At 41.3% G+C, this 26912-nt stretch overlaps 1 protein-coding gene across 1 annotated transcript in view; it reads left to right on the forward strand.

Annotated features, from left to right (window-relative positions):
• The window catches only part of TAF3 (TATA-box binding protein associated factor 3), a 106754-nt gene that overhangs the window by 68574 nt on the left and 11268 nt on the right, over positions 1-26912 (forward strand). Inside the window, exons 2-3 of the mRNA XM_008926884.3 lie at positions 7786-9602; positions 14558-14640. Coding sequence (XP_008925132.1) covers positions 7786-9602; positions 14558-14640 — 1900 coding nt within the window. The remainder of the gene's footprint in view (positions 1-7785; positions 9603-14557; positions 14641-26912) is intronic.

Raw genomic sequence — 26912 nt, forward strand, 5'->3', positions numbered from 1 at the left:
GTATGGGCTTCACACCTCTGTCAGTCTTGCTAATGTACTCTATTATTGATTGGTTGTACTCTATGAATTGTCATTGCCTAATTACCTTGTCTTTGCTAATAATTTTATTTTTTAGAAGTCAAAATGCTCCTTTAAAGGGAAAACCTCTGTGCCTGCACGTGTGCTTCGGGATGAGTTCCCAGTTCTTTTAAGGATCGTACACCCCAGAGGGAGCAAAAAGTGAAATAAAAAGCATGGAGATTAATCCAAATTTTGTTCAGGGGTTTTCTCTCCCTGGCTCCGTGTTTTGGTCTAACAGTGGTGGGTTTCACATCACACTCTGCTCTGCAAATTTGAGGGAGAGACTCAGTCACAGATAATTCAGAGCAACACCAAAGTGACTGAGGCAAGGCTGACAGGGAGCTGGTTGGTTCTCACACATCCTCTTCCTGCAGATGCTTCTGGAGTTGTTTCTCCTCTCCATCCAGAGCTGCATCACAGCTCCAGGCACATCGCACTGCTGTGCATTCATATGTGTGTGATCTACAAAAACTGTTGAACCACTGTTAAAAAGTCAAAGCAAAAATGAATTCTCCCTCGTATTTAGATAGAAACACCTTTTTGCTTGCTGTAGCAGCACAGATTCAGGACTAATTTTGTCAGGTCAGAGAGAGATGGTGAGTGTAGCAGATAACAATCTGCCAATACTGTTTTTCTGTCCCCAGCAGGGATCTGGCTGTGCCATTCTAAGAATCCTATGTAATTTGGCTTCATAAAATTGCATTTTTTAAAAAATACTAGAATAGGACAGCCACTAGTTAAGTACTTAGAAGTGTTATTCTCATTGTATCTGTATCCTAAAGCAGCACTGGAAGCCCAAGTTTCACATTATACCCTTAGCCAAGATCTGATGCCCAGAGTGATGCTCAGCACCTCTCTCCTCTTCTTTCCAACACCCTTAGATTTGTGTGATCCCAAGGTGGGATTTTTACTTTGCCAACTGTACAGTAAAATACTTTGTCTTTGGTTTTTTTCTTCCACCCCCAGATGTATTTCCACCTGAGTCAACCCGTTAAGTCACTGCACTATGGGGAGGGGGCAAGATGATGGTATAAGAAAGGAGCTTCAGGACTTTCCTCTGACTTGTTCTAGCCCAAATGTTTGAGTAGTATCATGACAGACCAGATTAGTGATTTGAGCTCAGACCAGTAGATAATCTTTCTTATTTTAGCCTTTTTTAGTTCCCCATTCTCCTGCACAAATGCTTGAACCACGACAAATGAAAGAATTGTACTGTTTCTTTTTAAAGGAACAAGGTGATGTAGAACTGCAGCTTTAGGAGTTGTGGTTTGTTTCTGGCAAACTATCAATACCCTGTTCTCATGCTCGCTGGCAGTGTCAGTGGAAATATTTGAGACACATGGAAGATGAGCTCCTTTGTGGTGCTCTCTTACCAGCTCTCTTCCCATAGGAAATGCCAACTGGAAAATGCCAGGGTTTGGTGATAGCTTGGTCGATCTTATACAGTAAAAGAGAAATCTGTTGGTTTATCACCTGCTTGGTAAACAGGTCACATCAGTGATCAGTTGTTTTCATAGGGCAGAGGAATTACAATTATAAATATACATATATACACAAGTATCTCTATAAAATCCAGTTTTTTAAGCTGCAAGTGTATTGCAGGTATCTTAGTGTCTTCATATTCCATTAGACTATCAGGATATTGGCCTGTAGGATATCAGGATTGAATTTTGTCCCTCTTCCATTAATTTCCTTTATGGACTACAAGCACACTTTCTGTTTGTTTTGGGAAAAGCCCATTGTTATTACAAGTTAAAGAGATAAAACATATCATGGCGTAAGAAAAAAAACCTTTATTTTAAACAGAAATTGAAAGCCCCTGCTTATCAGGATATGATAGGGATGTAAGCTCTTGACTTAATGACTTAAAATTTCCAAAAAATTATCTTTGGCTTCATCCCATGCTTTAACTAGACCATAGGAAAATTATTCTGGAAGTCTGCAGGAAGTTTTTTTCCTTGTTTTTTTTTTTTTACTAAAAAGTTTCATATGTTGGGTGGGAGCTATCTCTTCCTTCCTTGCATTTGAGAGGCTGAGCTGGCTGTGTATAAAACCCCCAGCTTGATATCCATGCGCTCCTGAGGAGTGTATGCTTGGAAAGAAAGATGAGTTGAAGATTTCAGTGCAGGCCTTTCCACATTACTTCCTTTCCTGAGTCCTAATTTTCCTTAAAAACCCTGACTCTCCCAATTCCATACTTAGGGACTTGGTACCACGCAGTGCAAAAGAGCAGTGAGACTGATATGAACAGAAGTATGTGTGAAAGAATTCCGAGATCTGTTGGCACGCCTTGTTTGGCCACTTTGCATTCTGTTGGAACACAAAATGTTCAAGTCTAAAAAGAAAAGGGTTATGGAAGAAATTTAATTGTTGAAAATAGTCATGTATGAGTTGCGTGGAAACATCTGCTCTTTGTGAGTTGTATCCTCAGTGGGTTTGCTCTGATAGCTGATACTTTTTATCTGTCATACTACGGTTAATATCAAATACCAAATGCCAAAATCTTGCATTATTGTAATAACAAGAGTTGGCTTCCACAGGAATTGTTACCTCCCAGAGCTTTGTGCATTTAATATGTTAACTGTAGCATTGGAGGTAAGAGCTGCTGTTACTAAAATCAAGTTATTCTTTCTGCAGCAAGTGGTGTCCAGCTTTAGGCCAGCGTGTCTGACTCTGCTTCACCTTGTACCAAAGAAATACTGGTTTATTCTTAAATCTTCATGTCTTACCCAGATGGTTTTGTCCTGTCACCACCCTGTGATGTAACAAAATATTAATCCAGTTCTCAGAAGAGAGACTGGAACTTTGCTTAAATTAAATATCAGCCAGCTGATAGGATAGGTTTTTGGCAGGGCCAGGATATGAGCAGAGATCTTGTCTTTCCCAGTCTGTGCCATGTTCTCTAGGACACCAACTGACTCGAAGTGCTTATGGTGCTGTCTCTGAAGCTACCAAGTAAAAAGTCTGGTAATGAGCAAGATGATGACAATTCTAATTTTATAGATGTATTTATATATAATAAGTTTTCTTGTTTGAAAAATGCTCACACGTAGGTGCCTCTCTCTTCAATCAGGTGAGTTTTGCATCTGTTTTTCCTGCCTTCACTATCATCTGACCTGTTGTTGTAAGAGCAATGTGTGCTGCCTCCTCTCTCAAGGCAGCCAGGAGAGCATGACAGTGTGGTAAGGGTGATTGCACTTTTTTTCCTGCAATAAAGGCAGATTTTCTGTTCCTTTGTACCCTTGTATCAGTTTTAGGGACAAATAGTCCCTAAACTTGGACGTTCATTACTGAAGTGTTGAGTATTGCTGTCCTGAAACTGAGCTGCAGCCAAATTAAGCAGGTATAAATTCAATAAGCCTTTGGTTTTGGGGTCCCTGCTGTGCTACTGGAACATGATGTACCAAGAAATAGAGTTTGAGCTTCTTTAATGTTTTTTACTTAAAAAAGGTGCAGGAGTTTCAGTTTCTTGACTGAACTCTTCAGCTTAAGAAATTTTCCAGCATTTGAAGTGGTGACAGATCCCCACAGTTTGCATTTGGGATTCTAATGCTTTGTGTTCAGAAATCCCGAGGAGCTACATATTTATCAAGTTCAGCTTTTACAGCACCTCTGTGAGATGGAATTATCATCATTTGTCAGATGGGAAGGCAGCAGGATGTAGTATAACCTGCCCAAAATCATGCTGCAGACCCGTGTCAAGAGAGGAGTGGCTTCCTTCCTCCCTTAACTTCAAAATCATCCTTTCATGGAAGTGAACTTGCCTTCTCACATAGACACAAATGATGTTGTTACCCATTTAGGTTGGAAAAGCCCTCTAAGTTCATAGAGTACAGCCATCAACCCAGCACTGCCAAGGCCACCAATAGACCAAGTGCCACATCTACATGTTTTTTGAACACTTCCAGGGATGGTGATTCCACCACTTCTCTGGCTTATCCTAGTACTCTCAAGCAAGAATGCTGTCTTGATTTCTCACAAACAGCATGCTAACAGCTCTCAGCTTCTTTCATTTCAGTGATAGACAAATCCAGTGCTGAAATCATCCCTCCTCTATCCCGTGCATGGTCTGATCCCAGGCTCTGCACAAGGGGCAGGCTGACATCATAAACAATTGCTCTCCATGGCTTTAGTAATGTGAGCATTAATATTGATCCAGCACTGACTCCTCTAACGACCAGAAAAAAAAATGTATCTGTTATCTTGAGAAACCTCCCAAACAGCTCTAGTCTCCTTTCATTACAGCAGAGAGTTATGAGGGCAGATGGCCGAGGTGATATCCATTTGACCTGTAGATGCTAACTGGGGTTGGACCATTAATAAGGTGGCCGGAGATAGGGAGAAATGGCAGTGAAGAGAGTTAAAAAGCAATCCCCTGCACAAAGGATGGCACACCCAGAGGTGCCGGATAGGGAATGAGATGGACAAAGGTGAGAAAGTGGCTCATCACCAAGTCAGGCAGATCACACTTCAAACCTGATGTTTTCCCATATTTGGTTCCTGCTCTGGTGTGAATCCTTTGGGAGGAAAAAGAGCCGTAGGTCTTGAACCCAAGATAAAAATTTCACTTTCTCTAATTACCAACCCCCCCCTAAAAAGAAAAAAAAGTGCTTCATTGTTTTCTTCCACAGCCACAGCTGTGGTGGCTCAGGTTTGAAAGCTGCTGCCTGGCAGAAAACCAGTCCTTGCTGAGGATCAGACCATGGCCTCGCTCCAAGAGAAATTTGGATTTCATTTGACCACGATAGGATTCCAGATTGTCATCTGAGCATGTCTGAAAAGTGGTGAATGTGTGTCAGTAGTTAAGTGCTCGTGAACTTCCTTAGTCCCTGGATTGTTCAGGACTGACCCAGGCAATTTTTTCCAGATGTTTTGGGGAATCCAAGTCCATATAAAAGGGATGGTAATGCTTCTGCTTCCTTACTAAGTTGTCTTTGTGGCTTGCAGGAATGTGCATGAAAGCTGGAGCCAAGACACCCCGATTTCTAGTCTCACCTCTACAAACTGCACTTTAACCTTTCCTGCCCTTCCCTGGCACCTCCACACAAGATCACAGAAGCTTCATGGGCCCGCTGCAAACTTTACTTGGCCTTATTAGAAAAAAAATAAGCATCGCTCTTTTTTTATTGTACAAAACTCCGGTCCCTGTTCTCCAAACCTCCTCTGAAATTGTTTTTTCGCTTTTGATCCAGCAGCTGCTGGTATCCTGCAATCCTGAGTAGGTAAAACATGAGAAGCACCTTGGGATGGGAAGAAGTTATAAAAATATGAAATATTTCAGTGCCCTTCCGTGAGACACGGTGTAACAGAGAGGCTGTTAAAACGGACACCAGGCAGAAATCTTTAGCAAATAAATGTTCTGATTTTTCTAGTAAATGTAATTTTTTTAATGCAGCAGTTTCTCTTCCACTTTATTGAGTCTTTTTATCCCTGTGGTTTTTGTATTAAAATGGTATATGTTGCTATCTCTAAAGTCTGTATGATCAAACCCTATCTTCCCTAATATTTGAATCTGACTACACTTTTCATCTTGCGGCTGAGGCAGAAGATTTCTCTAAATCCTGATTTTAAAGTATGGTGTTTGTTTTAAATTTTATCTCTCTTTTAAAAGGAAACAAACTCTCAGTGGTGAACTGGATGGAATGGGGTTGGGAGGGAACTGCTGGGTAGCAACCAGTGCTGTGTGACATCTGATGAATGCTGATTCTTCATCCCCAAAACGCTTCCGAGCAGGCGAAGGCAGCTGATTTCTGCAGCAGCTTAAACAGGGATTGAAATGACTTCCATGATGGGGAAGCAGGTTTTTTCCCCCCATAGCAGGTGCAGGCTCAGTCTACAGTGATTTCTCAGTTATACTCTAACTTTGCAGTTTAAAACATTTAATGTCAGTGCCCAGCCAGGCAAAACCTAACTCCCTAACATTTCTGTTTTTCACGGAAGGCTAAGGCTTTATCCTCAGGCAAAGTCTTCTCTCTGGGATGGCTGCTGTAAATCCTCTGGGCCCTGGCGAAAGCCAGACTTGCTAGCTCATTTTACTTAATTTGTGATGCTGGCAAGATTTGTGCTGCAGCCCAGGGCTCTTGACTCAACTCCTCTAAATCAGAGCATTGACACATTACAGTAGAGAAACACCAGCACAGAAAACCTGAAAATAAACTCCTTGAAAAGAGATATTTCAGAAAGATGCTGCCTTCCAGAGCTTTAAACAGTGTTAGTGGAACGTTTCAAGTTTCTCGGTGTTTGCTTCTTTAAAACCACCTGTTCATTAAGAAGCTGGGCTTTAGCCACTGTCCTAATAAATGTTTTTTACTACATATTTCTTGTGAGAATCTTGGGGCACTTGATATCTTTCCTCAGAAACCCTGCTAGACAAAATGTCATGAGTTTTTGCAGCTGGGTAAACAGAGATGTGGGGTAAAGTGAAGTGAGGTTGTCTGTGCAGGAATGGTAACCAGCATAGGTGTAATGATGTAATTACTGCAAATATAAATGTGTCAGGTTAATGCCTGTGTAGACATTCTTATTCCGGACTAAGAATCCTTTTTCCTGCTCGGGTAATTCCATTTTGAAAGTAAGGAAGTGTATCCAAGAGGATAAAGTGCTTGGCTGTGGTTGGGGAGATCAGAGTTTCTCTTCTTAAACCTGTTGTGGATTTGCTGGGAGATCTCAAGTGAATTTTCTCCTTTCTCTGCACCATAACATCATGTGTGGGCCTGAAGATGGTGTTGTGTGTAGGGAAAAGAAAATAATTGCTGTTAAACAAAAAAACCAGAGCAATCACACAGGTGGTGTCCGCACTGGCTTGGACCAGTTGGTGCCTGATGTCCACACTGTGCCGCTTTCAGGTTTATCTTGTTTTCACAAGCTGGTTTTTTGTCTCACAGCCCGAAATCTCACTTGCTCTGGAGCACGTTAGGTGTTTTCCTCTTTCATCTTGATTTCACTGCTGCAGGAAGCCAGCACACGCACTCCAGGGTTGCTCCATGATGCAAACAAAACAACAGTAAGGGGGTGGGGTGGGGAAATCCATTTCAAAGGCATGTTCCTGATCCAAACCAACACACACACACACACACACACACACACACACACACAGGATGCTGGGGTATTCCCATACAGTCATAACAGATAATGTCCATGTGCAGCAGCTCTTAAGATGGTATCAGAGACAGAACTTGGGAGGTTTAATGGGACTTTTAGTCCTCTGCTTTGCCCTTTATACTGTACTGCTTCAGGAAAAACAAACCAGGTCCAGGAAGACATTTTCCTAGTGGTTAATCTGCAGTCAAAATTGTGAGATATATAGTCAAGACAGGCAATTCTGTTTAATTTTACTTCGATGCTTTGCAGTCCACTGTGTTACAGCAAAAAATGTTTCAGGCTCTCTCCCTTCATTTAAAAAGGAATGAGGAGTTAATCATGGCATTTCTGAGTAGAAGTGGCACTTTGGACCTGCTCCATGAGCTCTACCACCATTGGTGAGCTCTATCTGTGCTCATGGGTTTGATGTTGCATTGCCATGAGGGCACCTGCCAGTTCCAATGGTGGCTGATGTAAGACAGGAGATGCCACGTGTTCCTTCCAGGCAGACTAGTAAGAAGCTCTTAGGTGGCCAGTTATCTCTTATGGGCTGAGATACATGTGAACATTTGCTCTGATGCTCGTTTGTCTCTGTAAAGCACATTTTAATTATCCTAATACTTTTTAAAATGTTCTTTGTTGCAGAAGAGGAAGAGGAACAGGTGCCTACCGATGGAGGTACATCTGCAGAGGCCATGCAGGTCCCACTGGAGGAAGAAGGAGATATGGAAGAGGATGAGGCAATTAATGATGAGAACTACTTGAGTAAGGGACCGTTAGAAAGTCCTGATGCCGAGGAATTCCCACCCATGAAACGGCCAAAACTATCTGTTTCCAAAGGGGACACCTTGGACGTAACTCTGGAACCACGTGAGCCTCTCAGCTCAATAAATACTCAAAAAGTACCACCAATGCTCTCCCCAGTTCATGTTCAGGACAGTACAGACTTAGCCCCTCCTTCACCAGAACCACCGATGTTGGCTCCCATTGCAAAATCCCAAGTGCCAACCCCCAAAACTTTAGAGGCAAAGCCGTTTGTACCCAAAACAAAGTCCAAAACAAGTTCTCCAGGACAGAAGACAAAATCACCTAAAACTACACCCTCACCAGTGGTAGCTGGAAGCCCCATACGTTCACCAAAAACTGGATCCAAAGAAAAGAAGTCACCGGGTCGCGCCAAGAGCCCAAAAAGTCCTAAAAGTCCAAAGGTTCCTGCTCATGTTCCACAACCGCCGGTGAAGGCTGAAATACCTAGTAGAACCCCTCTGGCTGCATTAAGTGACAAGATTGGAAAGGAAAACATTCAAGTGAAACAAGTACAGGCCCCACCTGAGCCTCCCCCCAAGCCAAATATTGACAACCAGGTGAAGAAAGCACCAGTAATGGACAAGACCATTGACGATTCCATCGATGCTGTGATTGCTCGTGCGTGTGCGGAACGAGAACCGGATCCCTTCGAGTTTTCCTCTGGCTCCGAATCAGAAGGGGAAATTTTTACCAGTCCTAAAAGACTTTCTATTTCAGAGACTACAACTCCTAAACCTTCTGTTTCTGCCAATAATGCAAATAAGGCAGGAGCAACTCCAATACCTGCCTCAGGTGGGACTTCAAGTTCAGACATTTCATGGACAATGGATGACTCAATTGATGAGGTCATTCGGAAGGCAAATATGGGGACACCTTCTAATCCACCCACCAACTTCACTTATTTCTCCTCTCCTTCTGCGTCACCACCAACTCCAGAACCTCTTCTCAAAGTCTATGAGGAGAAAACCAAGTTGGCTTCATCGACAGAAGTGAAAAAGAAATTGAAAAAGGAGCTGAAAACAAAAATGAAGAAGAAAGAAAAACAAAAAGAAAAAGACAAAGAGAAGAACAAGGAGAAAAATAAGGAGAAAGAAAAGAACAAGGAGAAGGATAAAGACAAGGAGGGAAACAAGGAAGCAAAGTTTCAGTGGAAGGAACTACTCAAAGAGGATGATCCTGATCCCTATAAATTCAAACTAAAGGACTTTGAGGATGCTGACACAAAAGTAAAGTTGAAAGATGGCAATACCAAAAAAGAGAGAGAGAAACATAAAGATAAAAAGAAAGAGAAGGAGAAAGGCAAAAAAGACAAGGATAAAAAAGACAAAGAAAAACTCAAAGATAAGGGTAAGGAAGATAAGATAAAGATGCCATCAGCACCTCTTGTGTTACCTCCCAAAGAAATGTCTGTGCCCTTGTTCAGCACACCATCTGCCATGAGGCTTCCCAGCATGTTACCTTCCTTGTCTCCAATGCTTCCTGAAAAACTGTTTGAGGACAAAGAGAAACCAAAAGAGAAAAAGAAAGACAAAAAAGAGAAGAAGAAAAAGAAAGAAAGGGAGAAGGACAAAGAAAAGGAAAAGAAGGAGAAGGAAAAGGAGAGGAAAGAAAGAGAAAAGAAAGAGAAAGAGAAGGAGAAACACAAACACGAAAAGGTAAGCTGGTTGGATGAGTTCAGATGGCACACTTGCTTGGAAAATCCACATGGATTCCTGTGTTTGCTGCTGAACCTTGTCTAAGAGCTTTGAGGAGAAGTGGGATTACAGGTTTGGTGTCTTTTAAAAATAACAGCTCCAAGGAAGATGTCTGCCAAGAGTTTCAGGGATTGTCCCACCTTGTTGGAAAACAACACAGGAGAATTTCAATTCTGTGAATTTGAAATGTGAGATTGTCCTTCTGGTTTTCCTCAGCTCACTTTTCACCTGGAAAAGCTGGGGCTCAGGCTCAACAACAGCACACACACAACGAAGGGATGCGGTGCTGGGGTGCAGAAATTTTGTTCTGTAGACTTCCACTAGTAGGGCCAGCAGCCCTGTACCTTTCATATAAACTTTAAATTTTGTTCCTAAAAGTCTTCTTTCAAAGCCTGGAAATTCCCAGGTGGACAGAAATGAGGAGCAGACTGCCTTCAAGCAGATGAGTTCCCCACTTATCTCAGGTGCTCAGAAGAGCTGCTGAGTCCCCTCTTAGCCAGTCTGCCCCCTTGTTGCTCCAGTTTGTTTGAAGTAAGAAAACTGTTTTCAAATTATGGTCTAAATGTTCAAATGTCACCTTTCGTTTTGAGCCTTGTGCTTGAGAGAGAGAAGGCAAGAGCTAATTTTCAAGGGGTTTGAGATCCTTTCACTCCTGTAACTCTTTACTGATTTACATCAGCCAAAGATAATTTCTTCTTTCCAATATCACCTAATCTTGAGAATATATTTAATATTTAAGAAATGAAACCAGCATATTTGCATGTTATCAGATTTGAAATCCCATTAGAAGCAGCTCCCCTAATTCAGGATTTGCTCTAATTTTTTGTCACTTCACCTTATAATACTTATTAAATTGTTAATATTGAAAAGAAAGAAGAAAAGAAAGAGATTGTCTTCATATGTGATAACCTTGGATGCAGGATTTCCTAAATCTCTATCCTGAGCATTAGGAAACACTGTGTAAGTTCTGGTTTTACCAAGATGCTCTTTACATCCTCTTTTGATTGTGATTCTTGGTTTGTACAAGCTCAGATTTGGGACATTTCCCCCTCTCCTTTTTTGCCACTGTTATGTTTCCTGCTGGACTTGCAACAAAGTGCTGATTTCAAAACTTGATATATTTTTAAGTTGACAAATGTTTTTTTCCATGGAGAATCTGGTGATCTGGAGACCATTTGGGAGCTGTGGATGAGTTGGTGATCGACAGGGTGGTGGCCCAGTTGTGCATGATAATTTAATGTCTGGTTTTAGACTGCGACAACACGTTCACAGATTCCCCATTTTGTCTGTCTGTCTCTCATCACTGAGAGGTTTTGTCAGTATTTCACTGAGAATTTCTCCAGAGATTTTTTTTTAAGTTAAATGTGGGTGAATATGAAATAGAGGCAGTGAGTTGCTTCTTTTCCATGCATTCAGTTTTACATTTCTTCTTCAATTCTCTGTATCTAGTTTGCTTTGGAGTGATATAGCAGATACATAAACAAATACAAACTGGTAAAGCTTCGGTATAGACTGAACAGATAGATATATGTGGGGAAAAGGAGTTCAACACTAATAAAAACTTGGACAAATTAAATTGACAAAGCTACCCATTGCCCTGGCAAAAAGTCCCTGTCAAAAGATAAACTTTAAAGCTAGAATGCATGAAAGAGTCCCCAGATAGAATTAAAATTTAAACTGATTCTTGAGAGATAAGCTTTTTTTAAATCCACCTCTTTGCTGCAAGTCAGGATTTTAAAAATAAATTTCCCCTTTAAATCTCTTGAGCGATTTTCATTTTTTGCAAGGCCGCACTGCTGGTGTCCTGGAAAAATGGAGAGTTAGAGCTTTATCAGTTGGTGCCCTGAGGTATGTGGCAAAGAAGCTAAATCCTTGAAGATTAGCAAAAAAAATGCAGCACATGGCAATAAGGGGCTTATATGACTACTAGTATTAGTTCAGGTGAAAGAAGTATTGCTTATACATAAAACTGGACAAATCCACTGACAATGTATTTTTAGTTAGCTACAAAGGAGTCTTATATTGCTGGACTTTACCTCTTTGGTGATTTGGGAAGCTTAGTAATCCACTGTAAATGCTCTTCTGCTGGCCCCAATTCCCAGTATTACTCCAGAATGCTGCTCTTTCGTTTTAACCCCTAAAAGTACATGTTTCCTTAATTTAGCTTTTAGATCACACAATGACTTATTTAGCCAGCAGTTGTGCTGCAAGAGCAAATGATCAAGTTACAGCTCGGACGTTTAATCTTCCACGGCGCGTCCGCTCCAGAGGCGTAAGCACAACCTGGAAGATGAGTTTGTGGGCTCGCTGCAGTTCCAGCTCATGATGGCCAGTAGAAAATATCACATTCCTATTTCTGGTGTTGCTACACTTAAACAAAAGAGTGACTCAGCTGTAACGTTCCCATTTTTGAGTCTTGGTATAGTTATTACCTAAGCGTGCATCCCATCCTGCTGGGGAGTTGAAGCTTTTTATCAAGTTTTTTTTCCCTGAACTGCTGAAAGGGACAGAACAGCAAACAGAACTCTGCAAAAATGGCAGAAAGCAGAAGTTGAAGGCATCGTACTGGGAGTGTTTGGTGGTGGCACGAGGAAGAGCAGCTTTGGCACAGGGCTTGCCTGCAGCTCTGTGCTCCACAGGAGTATTGGGAGCTGCCCTCGGAGCCAGAAAAGGAGTCAGTGAGTTGGGGCACTGCCTTTCATGATCTACCAAATTAAAAGCAAACAGCTGGAGCAGTTACACCCCACTTGTACTCCAGAGATTACCAGGCGTGCTGGAGGAGTGACTGAGCAGCTGCTGACCCAGTTTCAGCAAACCTTAATGCGCTGAGCTGGAAACTAAAGTAGTTGAGGAACTGCTTCATGAGAAATGGAGCCATCCTTGCATCATAGCAGGGCTTGCCAGAGCTGCCCCAAAGTCAGCTTCCCTCGCTCCTGAGTCAAAATCCTGACATGGATGTAGAGGAAGACCAAGCTAGGCAGGATATAACTGTGGATGCTCCTTAATTTGCTCTCTGCTTCAGTCATGCAAGCCCTACACACAAGCCCATGTAGTAGAAAGATGCTTCCTATCCTCTTGCATCAAAGGATAAGATTTAGGATTGTGGTGGAGCCCTGTTTTCCGCTCCCAGCAGATTGGGATGTTGGTATCTGAGCATAAAGAAGTGGTTTATGTGCTTTTCTTCTGCCACATGAGCTCACACCACCATTGTTTAGAACATCTTGGTAGTATATAAATAATATATAAATAATAGTACCAAGGACCTTTATAGATGGCGTGGGTGTCTCTCTGTGCTGTGTGCTGGAAGCTAAAGCAGCAGTGCCTGTCTTAGGAAGTTCTGTATTCCAAACAGGCACTACAGAAGGAGGAGAAACCTGCAGGAAAAGAGGTAAGATAGTCTGCACAAAGCCATGTGCCTGAGCCTCTGGTACCCAGGGTTCAGTTCCCTGTCTCTTTGGAGTGGACAATGCTACAGGTTAAAAATGCTGGGAAAGCAGAGAAGAGACTCACCTGTGGAGGGTGGCAGTGAAATTGTTGCAGGCATTAGAAGCTTCAGAGTAAAAAAGGTCTTGCAACACTCCAGGTGAATGACAAAAAATGTCAAAAAATGTAACAAAAAAATTGTGCTACATAAACAAAGGAGTAGAGAGGGGCCTGTGAAGTTGGCTAGTCCATATCCATGGAGAACTTTATTGGAGAGCACGGTTAACTGGATCAAAGCAGGAATACCACTCATGCTGCAGCCCTTCTCTCTCTGGAGCAGGCGTCTCCTAGGGAGCAGCTCCATTTCTTTGGGCAAGGTGCATGGCACAGGACTTTTTCATTACCTTCCTCAATGTAAGTCCCAGTTGAGCCCTCCCACTCTGACCTGCTGTCTCCTGCACTGCTTTCTGTGCCTTGAATTGATTGTTTTGCCCTCCCTTTCTTTATGAAACCAGATATTTCCTCATGTTTCCATTGAATGTTTGCATGATAGTTTTGTCTCTAAGTTCCTGGACCAGGCTCAGCTAAGTGGTTATTTTGTTAAATATGATGACACACATGCTCAAAACAAGATCAGTCTCTGTCTCTTTTGAGATATATATATAAAATATATAATATATAATTTTATATATATATAGTGTATATACACGTCTTGTATAGATATAAGTTGAACAACTTATGTATGGAGAATCATTACAGTGTCCACACAGGTTTTGCAAAGCAGTAGCTCAGTGGATGTTTGTAATTTTGGCACATACTGGTTACAAGAGTTCAAAGACATATTCAAGTGATCTAAACTCCACCAGATACTGAGGTTGGAAACCAAGCCATTTGAAAAATAGTCATTAAAACACTTGGCCTAATTGCATTAAAAGGCAGTGGTTGTTATCCCTGTGTGGATAGACACTTTCTTAAAGTATTCAGTGTTGGTGCTTGGGGTTTATTTGCTTCCTCTGTGTCTCCTTTTCATTCAAGAAGGTCATGGGACATTTATGTGATGAACCTGGGAAATAATGGAATTTAAACCTCAGAAAAAAATTGCAAACACTGGTGGGTACCTGTCAAGCTTGAGTACTAAGGAGAAAGCATTTCATGTCATTGTTTAGAAACATAGTGGGGGGGTTTGTGTCTCTAGAAAAGTACTACCTCAGGAAGACCTGTTAACAAAGTGTATAAGCAGGTGCAAATGCAGCTAAATTTCAAGTTGATTTTTTAGTTTTGAATTTATATTTGTGATTTGCTATGTCTGGGATTCTCAACAAACTAAGACCATCCATGCCACAGCACGAAGAGTGAGAGAGCAGTATGTCATAGTTTTATCTCATTAAGCTGATATACTCTGTTTGGTTAACTCCATCAGTGCTTTCTTGTAATTAATATATTTTGGTAGTCTGCTTGCAGTCTTTGATTGATGATTGTGTTCCCTTGTGCAGATAAAGGTGGAACCAGTTGTTCCGGCTCCATCACCGGTTATTCCTCGGCTGACATTAAGAGTGGGAGCAGGCCAAGACAAGATGTAAGTACGAATAAATCCGTCTGTGAGGTGTGTGCTTACCACAGTTCATCCTCTGTCGCTTGTGGGAGCTCTTATTTTCAGTGGGAAATGCTTAAAAATTATGTGGCAAAATATATTCTTCAAGTGGGACCTTCCATCCATCCCAGTGTGTGTCCCACTCCACGTCTTTCTAGGGCATGGATTACAAGACTCCATCTAGACTTGTACGAAGCCTCCAGTGACATGTAGTGAGGTTTTTTTAATGGATGGTTATCCCTCATGTAACCTACAGCTAAGTTTCACAACACTCTTCAGCCAACAGTTGCTTTATGCTTTAAGGAATAACAGTTGGAATTCCTTTATCCGCGTCTGTTTTGTTATAACTGTTGATGATTATTCATGAGTGTACCTAACGCATTTCAAGTGTTGATTCATTAGCTCCCTAATTATTGGGTGCTGTTGTACAAATAATAGTTACTTTGTACTGGAGGAGTGTAAATAGGATGATCCCTATCCTGAGATCATCCAGCATAAACAGGTGGCTGGAGAGGCTGGGGAAACCGTGCGTCACCAGGCTTTTTAGGCTGGTCCTGTGTTGTATGTGAAGGGTTTCTTTTAGTCAGGTTTTTCATGTTGATTTAATGGTGCAGAGCACACTTTCATGTCTGGTGGTAAACATGACATGGTAAACATAAACCAAACTGTTCTTTCCATTCCTCATATTAAGGATTGCTAAGTTTCTCTTACAGAGCCATTATGAACTACATCTCCAAATCATTCATTTTTCCGCTTTATGAAGTTAAATGGCATTTTTATGATTATTCTCTTTTTCTCTGCTGTCCTACTCTTCCCCATTAGGTAACTGTGGCTTTTACTGGTTTGAAGCTGCTAAGAGATTTAGTCTTTCCTTGGTTTCTGTGGGAGACCCACACCCCAAATATCAGGACTTTATCCTGTCTTCAACCATTTTTGCTTTCTTCCTTTCACAATATTTAAGTGTGATATAAAATTTCTTTGTACAGGTTGCTGTACAAAGCTCTAGCTTTCTCAGGCCCACTGTCTGTCCTGCTGTACATGATTTGAATGTGCATGGCTGGACAAACTGTGCCTTTAAAAGCCCACAAGCCCATATTCCTCCTTGAGGAGCTATGGATACTTTTAAATTCTGCTTTTGCAAGGACTGTACAGTATTTATATGGGGAAAATTACCTCATATTTTCAATGCAGAACTTCTAAATTAAAATTCTGAAGCCATATTTAGCACCAAAGAGAGTTGACTTTGCTTCCCATCTTATCTCACCCCAGACTTTCTCATACCCGCACACATTCTGACTTCTGACTCCATCTGTTTTCTATAAATCATGTGGGTACATCAGCAGCAGCCCTGCTAGTCAATAGTGGGTCAGAGATGCTGACACCTTGTTTCATAGCCTTTTAGGAAACTCCCTTCTATTCCAAATTCCTTTTTGCATCTTTAGTGGCACCTTGGTCCCTATCTGAGGACCTCAGGTGTTGTGATCCTTTACAAGTCACAGCCTAAAGTTTAAACCCAGATTTCAGTGTGGGAGGTACACAAAGCTGATTTAGCTCAAAGTTTCTAGACAAATTAGAGGAGAATTAGACACAAAGCTGAGATCTTCAGGGGCACAAGATTCCTGGTAGCAAATGCAGAAAGTGGTTGTGCTGCAGCTCTCAGCATAGAAGGGAAACTTCATCTTCTCCCCATGACACTCATCCTTGAGGTTGCTTTAGTCTGCGTAACACCAAACAAGTTTTGATTAATTAGTATTCCGTCTCTACTTGCTTACTGTTTTCCCTTTTCTACCTTCAATATCTCCTCATTGCCCACCATGCTGGTATGCACAAGTTGTTCTGATGTGGGTTGGAACTAGATGATCTTTAAGGTCCCCTCCAACCCAAACCATTTTATGATTCCATGATTCTAGTGGCTGTATCAGCCAGTTGCACCTTCTGGCTAGTGTCAAACTAGGACTTCCAGATCTTTTAGGACGTTTTGTAGTTTTCCAAGGCAAAATCCAGGAAGAAATTTGCTGTTACACAAGTAAAAACAGTTTGTTCACATGGCTCTAGGAAGTGGTTTGTGTTGTGTGTCAATACAGCATCTATCGCGACAGGGCTCGCCGTGGAGCTGTCCTGCTTTAAGAAATACTTGTGCTTTCATCCTCAACAATTACTATTCAGCCTGAACTCAGAGCATGTTTTAATTGTCACATGTTGTGATCATTATGAAAAGGATGGTGTGGCTCTGAGGCAAAGCATTTACATAGCTGTGCGTGCAGCTTGGACCTCTGAATACCAGAAGTCACTGCAATCTCTATTTAAAGTTATTGGTGGAAAAGACTATAGGATCATCATTTTCTTAAGTAACTCAGGCAGAAAGAAAAGCTTTTTGATGTGTTTTGGTAAGGGAAAGTTAAACTTATGTTTCATCTATGTTGGTAATGAAGTGTTGAATATCTGGTAATTATTGTGTAGAAATATTGTGTTTCCATTAGCCTGTCTCTGGAGTTTACTGGCATGGAATTGTTTGAGGATACTCTGAATCACCATGGAAAGGTATAAGGAAAGTTTTGGGGGATTCATAGAATTTGATGAGTAGAAACTAGATGGAGAAATTAGCGATTTCAATTATTTCAATTTCCTCTGTTAAAGAGCCATTTGGAGGCTTTTGGAAGTACTTAATTAAATGTTCAACTGGAAGTTGGTTGGTTTGGAGGAACTACATATAAAACATTGTCTTCAATGGAAGTACTTACAGATCTTGGTGAGGACACAGAAGCTTTCAGGTGTCTGAAGAAAAAGTGTCATATTGTTGGTGCATGGAGTGGAGATTCATGTCACACCACAAACACAACACAACAGCAACACAAGCTGACTAAATAACACAGCAGTGGTGAGGAAAATGCCTTTGCAGCGTAGTGAGCTGTTGGGGCTGCTCAACCTGGAGAAGAAAAGACTCCAGAGAGACCTTAGAGCACCTTCCAGTGCCTAAAGGGGCTCCAAGAGAGCTGGAGAGGGACTTTGGACAAGGGCCTGGAGTGACAGGACAAGGGGACGTGTCTTCAAACTGACAGAGAGCATGGATAGATTAAATCGTGGGAAGAAATTCTTTACTGTGAGGGTGTTGAGAAACTGGCACAGGTTGCCCAGAGGAGTTATGGATACCTCATCCCTGGAATTGTTCAAGGCCAGGTTGGACAGGGCTTGGAGCAACCTGGTTTAGGGGAAGGTGTCCCTGCCCATGGCAGGGGGTTGGAACTGGGTGGGCTTTAAGGTCTCTTCCAACCCAAACCATTCTGTGATTCTGTGATTTCACTTCTTGGCTGCTCTGCTTGGACCAATATACAAAGCAGTGATGGCAGTGGCAGAGAAGTGTCTTCCTTTCTTGTTTCTGAACATGAAATACTAAAATACATATTTCTCCTAGATTCGAAGTGATACCTGCATTTGAGCTTGTCTGGAGTGCAAATGTTCTTATAACACACATCAGTTAAAAGAAACAGCTACTAATAATGTTGGGTTAATAGACATGAAAATGTACTATTGCTGGAGGATGGATAAACCAATATTGGAAAAACTGTTCTGCTTAAGAGTTTTTTTGCAAGTGTTTTAACTGCACAGTAAAACAAGAAGAAAGTAGATTATTATCAAAGCATTTCCATCTTAGTTGTAAACAATTACAGCAATACTTGCATGGATGCCACATTAGAAGAAATTTACTGGATTCCATTCTAATGCAATTAGAGCTAATTTTGTTCTTTAAATGAATAAAAGGTCAGCTAGTAAATCTAGTTTATCTCAAGTCCAGGCTTCAATAAATTGTTTTATTTAATTTGTTGTAAAAGATCTTATCCTTAATGGGCCTTGCTCTTATTGGTTTGCTAGGGTTCTAAAATATTTATGACCACCTTTTTAGATATGATTTGAATGATATGTTGGAAGGGTTTTTCACTGGGATTTTTTTTGCCATTCCAGTGTTATCAAGGTAGATTGCTAACTGAGTTAGTATAGGAAGGAACTAGAGATGCTATCTTTTTTTCAAAACAAAACAAACAAAACAAAAAACACAACTAGTATAGACTTTTGAATTTTAAATGAACTGCAAATGATGAGTAGAATTTAATACTTTTATTCAACTGCACCATGGTTTCTTTTTGTCCAGTTATTTTTCCTAAGCACTATAATTTTTCATACACATAATTTTTTTTAAATCATATCTATTGATGAGGTGTTGACATTCCAGCTACTACTACAGCTGACCAAAGTCAGCCAAAGTTCAGGCTGTAATTTTTGGTACTTTAGATAAATTTATTCTACATTTAAATACATTTTAAAAAAAAAGAAAACAACATGGCTGCTGACACTAATGCGAGACCACAAAGCAGAGTGCTACTCACTGGGGGCTGTTTCAGTGTTTCTGTGCCTTAAAAGCAGGAAATATGTGGGTTTTTGTGAAATCAGGTCTCCAGATTTACCTTAAAATTCCAGACTTTTGCTCCAGACTCATATCATAGCTTTGCCATCAGCAGAAAACCTGGAAACTAGACAGGAGAGGAGGAAAGACAGGTACTTTAACAGTATTTAACTTGTAAACCTGACTTGCTGCTCTAATGAAGTTGCCCCTTGTCTCCTATATTTTTAAATGAGCAGATATGTGACTTTCTCCAGAAGCAAATCACACACTGACTTTCTCCAAAAACAAATCGCACACATGCTCAGATATCTATGGGTATGTGCCTATAAAAATGTATATTAAATAACCTGTGGATTGTGAAATAAAATCCTAAAAGGATTAAGGGATAGAAAAAATTTTGTTATCCAGATATTTAATTGATTCCACTAAAGCTTTGTATTGCTTGGGTAGGATATTATCAATCCAAGGCCAACTTATTTTCATGTGATACTCCCATGACAAAAGCCACCAGCACAGCCAGCTGACATCCTCTGTAGGGAATCTCAAAACCAAGGGGCAAGGTAGAGAAATTATTCTGTGACCATAGAGGTGACCTCTCTGTGTAATGTCAGGGACCCAGAAGCATATGTTTGGGGCTAAGAGGACAGGGGGACCTGGTTTACTACACCAAGTTTCTTGATTTTCCATCTAAACCAAAGATCTAAACAATAATAGCACATCATTTTTATAAGTTGTCAAGATAGCCTGTGTCTGAAAAAATGGAAGCCTGAAAGGAAATGCAGCTGGAGAACATCTCCTCATTGAAACTGTAATGCACAGATGGACACGGTTTGGGTTTGGAACGACAGAATCACATAACAGCTTGGGTTCAGAGGGTTCATAAAGACCTTCTTGTTCCACCTCCTGCCATGGGCAGGGACACCTTCCACTATCCCAGGCTGCTCCAAGCCCCATCCAGCTTGGCCTCAGACACTTCCAGGGATGGGGCAGCCACAGTTTCTCTGAGCAACCTGTGCCAGCGTCTCACCACCCTCACAGGGAAGAATTTCTTCCCCATATCCAACCTCACCCTGCCCTCTTTCAGTGCTATTTACTCAAGAATTTGTTATTTTAGGTGCAGCACAGTTGGGCAAACAGAATTGCAGTAAAACAGTTCTTCATATTTTTTGAAATCCTGTAAAATTTTATTATCTAACCTGCAGTACGCAGAGAGCCACCACGTTGTATCGCAGGGTAATGTTCTCCAAAAAACATGCCTTAATGATGGATCCTTCTGTTTGCAACAATCTTAATCTACCAAAGACTTGAACTGCAAACTCTTCAGAGATTGAATTTTTGTGGGAAAACTACACACACATATAACACAATCAGCCTTCAAAAAGCTCATGGCACCAAGGGTGGAAAGAAGAAGAAGGTATTAGCAAATACATCACAATACTTTTTTACTGATCTGGTTGAAGACAATAAATTAGGGAGGGAGCTTTTTGTTGTTCCCCAAAGCTAACTGGGGATCTGTAGTTGCTGCTGTAATGTGAATATGTGCTTTTTTAAAAACAGCTCAAGCTCTGTGTGAGTTGTGGAGAAAAGCTGGATATCCACGACTTCACTGCTAGTTTTAATTAAACTAGAATTCTGCCATGTGTAGTTTCCAAGAATGCATCTGATTTTTACTGTATCATCTTTGGTGGATATTCAGGAGGTTTAATTTTTAATAGGGTTGTTCTCCTACAGGTAAATCAGAGGATGTGAAGAAACTTCTGAACTTTGGGTGCTATTAAGTGCTACTCAGACTTTGACAATTTAGATTCCTGACTTCATAGTGTTTGCCCACAACAGCTGAATAATGGGGTTCATTAGGCTCCCTGTGCTGGCACATCCAAACTGTTTGCCTCCAGCCTTGGCTCCCTGTGTGTGGCTGGGGAGGGAAGGATTGGCTTTTTATTGACTTGTCAAGCCCTAGGTTTGCATTACCAGCCAAGTAGCTCGTGACCCATTCCATTTATTTCACTGTTTTGTGGTGGGGAAACAGGTAAAGGAATCCTGCTGGAAGCCCCTCCCTCCGCACGTTTCCATGAATAAAGGCAGTGTTTGGAGCAGTTAAGGCACCGTGACCAAATCCTTGGAAAGACGTAATGCAAGCACAGCATGGGGCCATTGTGGGACACAGCTGTGGGCGGTGTGTGTTACCCTGCTTATTCAGCAGAGAGCTCTGGAGGAGAACTTACTGTGGAATCAAAGAGGAGGGAGGGGGGGGAAAAAGTGATACTTCGGGGAGAAAAATGAAGGAGGGTAAACCACTGTTTGGGAGAATTAAACAGTGGGGTCTGGGCAGTGGAAGTCTGTGTTTATTGCTGTGCTAATGGGCTTCCCAGTTATTTCAGCAGAGAAGGACCGTGTTAACCGTGTGTTGACAGAGCTAATGCTCTGGGTGTCAATCCAGGTTTCGTTGTAAAAGAGCGTGTAATGGTGAAATCATTTTTGATATGATCGACAGACCACCTAAGTGAGGAGGCACAGTAATGAAAAATGATCTTGCTCCTCTCCAAGGTGTGCTGAAGGAATTCCAGTGATCTTTACAGCTTTCATCAATCTTTGTGTGTGTATTTATAGACATACCAGCGTTTTTCTGGTTTGTAGTCTTTTAAATTGTAGAAGCTGGAGGACTGATTTTCGATGCCTTTTTAAATGCTGAATGTATTTTAATGAAGATATTGTCTCGGGTATAATTCATATCCCTTTCCCAATTGTTCTTTTTTAGTGTAACATATTGGTTCAAATCCTGCAGTAAAATCCACATGTGTGGTCCTGTATCCATCCAAAAGGCTCTTTCACTTGGTGGAGGTTCCCCAGCCTCTCCCTTGCTGCTTTTACATGAAAAATAGGTGAAGAATACCATATCCCTTTTACCAAACCAAGTAAATGATCATTTTTGTTTATATTTCTAGAGGTGATTCAGCACAGCTTTTTCTTCCTTGAGTGTGAATTAAATTTACAGCTTCAGATGTAGTCCTTAGCTTTTTTCCTCCCCCCCCTCCTTTTTTTTTTAATTACTGAAGCCATCCCAACTAATTATTCATCCTGTTTATGGTAGGTAGTAGGCTGTGGCAAATTATTTTCATTTTGCTGCTGGCCACATTGGGTGATGACTCCAAAAGTGAATCCATAAAAAGGCTTGAGTCATTAGAAAACAAAACAACTTACTGTGAGATTCTTTGATTTTGCTGCTTATTGCTCAAGAGTAAAAAAAAAAAAATTGTATACTGTATACCGCAATTAAAAAAAAAAAATTACTTCAGGCAAGTTTAGACACATGAGGGAATTGGTTGTGTAAATGGCCATGGGCAACTGCCCTTCTGAAGCACAACAGAAACTGATCAAATATGTGTGAAAGATTAGAAATGCAGATGGGTATTCGTTTAAAAAATAGACTTTCCATAGAAGAGGACTGCAAGACAAAGGTGCTGATTTGTTCTCCTCTTTCACAGAGGTACTTCGTTTTATTCATTCTTTTATCGAAGTTTTTCAGCAAAAGTGAGGAAACTCTATAGACCCAAGGATTTGTGTTATAGTTCCTGGGAGCTGCACATGAACAAGAAGACCATAAAGAAGTAGCCACAAAAGAACAGATGGTCCTACCTGAATTTAGTGAAGTTGTCCTGTGAGCAATTGATCTTTAGCTGTACAGAGTTTTGAGTTCAGGACTGACCATCTTACTTGCTTCTTTCAAAAACATGTCTCAGTAACAAGCTGAAAATTCCAGCTTTATAGAGACTGGCATAATTTCCTGGTAATTAGGAAAATTCATATGCTACCCCAATTCCCTTCAGAGATAGTAGATGTGGGTTTATGGGCAAGCTTCTAGATAGTGCATCCCATAACAGTTCCCAAAACAAATGACAATAAAGAGCAGTTTGCAGGGAACACATAAGAGAAAGTTTGCAAAGAGCACATTGACATAAACATGTTTTACCAGCTTCTGGTTTTGCTGCTGAGAGCTCAGCAGAAGGGGATGATGCCAGGTGGTTTTCACATTGAAGATGTTTGTTATTGATGATAAGAGAAGAAAAAAATAAAAGAGATGAAAGATACTAAGACACCACGCTACCAGCTCAGTTTTGTTTTGTCAGACTGGCAATGAACCATCCAGAGATGTATGTCCAGAATGGTGAGAAAGAATGGGAGGGAGATTTAGGAGTCATCGACAGAAAGGTGCTTGTGGTTGTTGGGAGAAATACTCTGGTGTAACAGATACAGAGGGTGGAGGCCAAGGGCAGAACTCTGTTTCACTTAAAGTAATGGGAAAATAAACAGTATAAAACCTGCAATTCAATTTCAAGAGTAAACCAAAGGAGATAGCTCGAAATGTCAGCTCGACTGAAGACCTAATGGATTCAAAAGTGGTGTTTTCTGCCTGTTGGAATGGGGCACTTGCAGCAAAATGACTACAGAGTGAATTGTATGAATAGCTCCTTCCAAAGGAATGTTGGGAATAAGCATCATATCTCTATGAGAGAAGGACTGTTAGCAAAGAATTTAATGTGTCCAAGACAGAAGATTGTGGAGATGAAGTCAAAGTGAATTAAATGTTGTGGAGGATATTGAGCAAACAGGAAAAGAAGGAAAGAAGGATCATGGAAATGAAGGCACAGAGAAGATCACCGTTCTTTTGGAAGGAGTTATTCATACAGGATGCAACTGGTTTGATTTAATAATTTCATTTAAAATTTTGTCACGGGATAAGGTAGAACACTGATGCTTTTTGTTGGCAGAAAGGTTACAGGACCGTGTCGGTACAAATGAGGATCTGCTGATTGTCTGGAAAGAACTGGATCCCCTTGAATGGAAGGGAAAAATTATATTTAATTCAGTAAAAAATTGCAGTTAAGACTTTGCATTTGAAGTGTACTGATAAAAACTTCAGCCAGAAGAAAAGAGCTGATTTGTGTGTCACTACAGTAGGCGTTTAGTGGGCGAGGGATCATTAGTTGGTCATAAAATGACAGAGTTGCCAACGTGATACAAGTGTCACAATGGGATGCATTGCAAGAGATTTTAGCAGAGACAGGGGAAGTGTCCTATGAGAACCTGTGGATACTTCTTCTGAGATACTGTGTTCAGTTCTTTAAGGCAGCTTGTGTTCAGGAAGGATGAATTAGGCTGAAAGAGTTGGTCCTGTTCAGCCTTGAGAAGAGAGAGCTGAGAGGGGACCTCATCAATTTGTGTCAGTATCCAAAGGGAGGTGTCAGAGGATGGATCCAGGCTCTGCTTGGTGGTGCCCAGCAGTAGGACAGGAGGCAATGGGCACAAACTGATGCCCAGGAAATTCCACTTGAACATGAGGAAGAACTTACTTCCTGTGCAGTGACAGAACACTGGAACAGATTGCTCACAGAGGATGTGGAGTCTCCCTCACTGGAGATATTCAAGAACTGTCTGAACACAGTCCTATGCCGTGTGCTCTGGGGTGACTCTGCCTGAGCAGGGAGGTTGGACCAGATGACCCACTGAGGTCTCCTCCAACCTGACCCACTCTGTGTGAAATGGGAAGAGCAGGTGCAGAGCAGGGCTTGGAGCACTGTTAGGGAGAACACAGTGGAGTCTGTGTTAGGAGAGCAACTTTGTGTGTTTAGTCTGGCATGTGAAGAGGGGTTATGATTGCTGGCTACAAATACCTCAGGCAAGTAAACATTTTGGAGGGTGAAAGCAATTTAAGCTGAAGAACGATATTGGCACAAAAGCAAATGGGACTTAATTGGCTATGAATGTAGGCTGGAAATTAGAAAAGGTTGCTGTGACACCAGAGCAGTGAGAGCCTGGAACAGGGTGATGGTGGGGACAAAAAGATTAACTGGTTTTAAGATGAAGCTCAGCAAACTTGTGAATGGGATTAGGTGATACAATGCCTGTGAAATCACTAGACTCACTTGCCCAGGAAGAGGTGTTTGTGGGGCTTTGCCACAGTGATAGAATTGTAGAATCATAGAATAATTTAGGTTATAAAAGACATCTAAGATCATCAAGTCCAACCATTAACCCAAGACTGCCAAGGCCACCACTAAACCTTGTCCCAAAGTGCCACATCTGCATGTCTTTTAAATCCCTACAGGGAAGGTGACCCCACCACTTCTCCTGGGCAACCTGTTCCAGGGCTTCACAACCCTTTTCATGAAGAAATTTTCCCTAATATCCAATGTAAACCTTCCTTGGTGCAACTTGAGGCCATTTCTGCTTGTCCTTTCCCTTGTTACTTTGGAAAAGAAGCCAATGCCCACCTCACTACAAGCTCCTATCAGGGACTTGTAGAGAGTGAGAAGGTCCCCCCTGACCTCCTTTTCTCCAGGCTGAGCCCCCCCCTGCAGCTCCACTGAAATGGAGAATGGGCTGTGGAGCTCCATGTGCACCACTGAAGGTCAACATGCTTGCCTGGGGGAGACAGTGTCTACAAAAATGGGTGTTGGAATAAGTGCTCCAAGTTAATTTTCCTTGACAGAGAAGAATATCGCGTGGCAGGTGATGTTTTAAGTGCTGAAGTCTTCACTTGCAGAATTGCTTGGGGCTCTGCTGGAGGTTTGGTGCTTTTTGGCACTCAGACTCATGAGTTGGTCAGAGCGTGTACTTGTGGAGCTTCTGTTTGCCAACATGACTTGTTTGCACAGAGTAAAATATTCAGCAGGGCATAATACACAGCAACTAAATTTCCCTTTCTAAAAGTAATATGGGAATTAGCCTACATTACAGAGCTTAAATTACACTGATTCTCCTCCAGGGTTGGAATAAAATTTTCAAAATCACCTCTAATCTGTGAAGAATCTAAACCATATGGAAATCTTCCTAATTCCCTGAGGTGTTTTTGACACTCTTACCCATAGGTCTTAGAGTATTTAGGTTTTTTTCTGGTGCAACAACCTCAGTTCCAGATGTGAGATTTTTCAGTAATGAAATAGTTTCTAGCACCGAGGAATTTATATCAAGAAGGGAATATCAAAACTAGTAGATAATATGATGATTAATAATCCAAGTGAATTGCACTAGTTTTAATTACGTCAGTGGAGTTGATGGTGTCATTTTCCTGCTTACGAAGGCCCCTTTAGCTCCTGCTCCTTGCTTAAAAATGGGTCATGGGTTCAGAAAAGAATTAGGACTTTTCAAATATTTTTTTTCCTTTGGGCAGAGAAACAGCTTCCCTGTAGCTCTGCCTCTGAGAAACAAAGATTACTGTGATTTTTTTACTACACCTTTCAGGGTACTGATACAGCATTTTTTTGGAGCTCATCACCCATAGCAATCATTCAGCCCTGTGGCTCATATCCTATTTTTGAAAAGCCATTTCCTTTCCGTGCACATGTATTTTCCCTGTGTTTCTGTGAAGCAGTCAATGGGGCTTTCAACCATAAGGATCAGAATGGAATCAAATAAATTACTTCCAAAGATAGGAAACCATTTCACACCTTGGAGCTTCATTTTGCTCCAAATGTAGCATGTTACAGCTCATGCCACGTAGAACCAATTATAAACCAACTGACCTGTCATGACACTTCAGACTTTGGTAGAATTTGCACTTTTCCTGCAAGCAGACACTTCAGTTTCATCCTGTTTGGGTTCAGATATGTGGCTGTAAATGGAGTGACTGCCCTGGAGTGATGACTAAAACGGGTTTTCATTCTGTCTACCATTATGAGTAGAGATATTAGGTTAAACTCTTGAAACAAATAAACTTCACCGAAGTTTGCTTTTCTTCCTTCTCCTCAATATGGTGTTGGGTACAGTTTTAAACCAGTAGATAAGCACCGATTCTGTACTCTCGAGGTTGGTGAGGCACTGCCCAGAGAAGCTGTGGATGCCCCGTCCCTGGAAGTGT

Source organism: Manacus vitellinus, unplaced genomic scaffold (assembly GCF_001715985.3).
Source record: "Manacus vitellinus isolate BGI_N305 unplaced genomic scaffold, ASM171598v3 scaffold_65_pilon, whole genome shotgun sequence".
NCBI classification, from domain to species: Eukaryota; Metazoa; Chordata; class Aves; order Passeriformes; family Pipridae; genus Manacus; species Manacus vitellinus.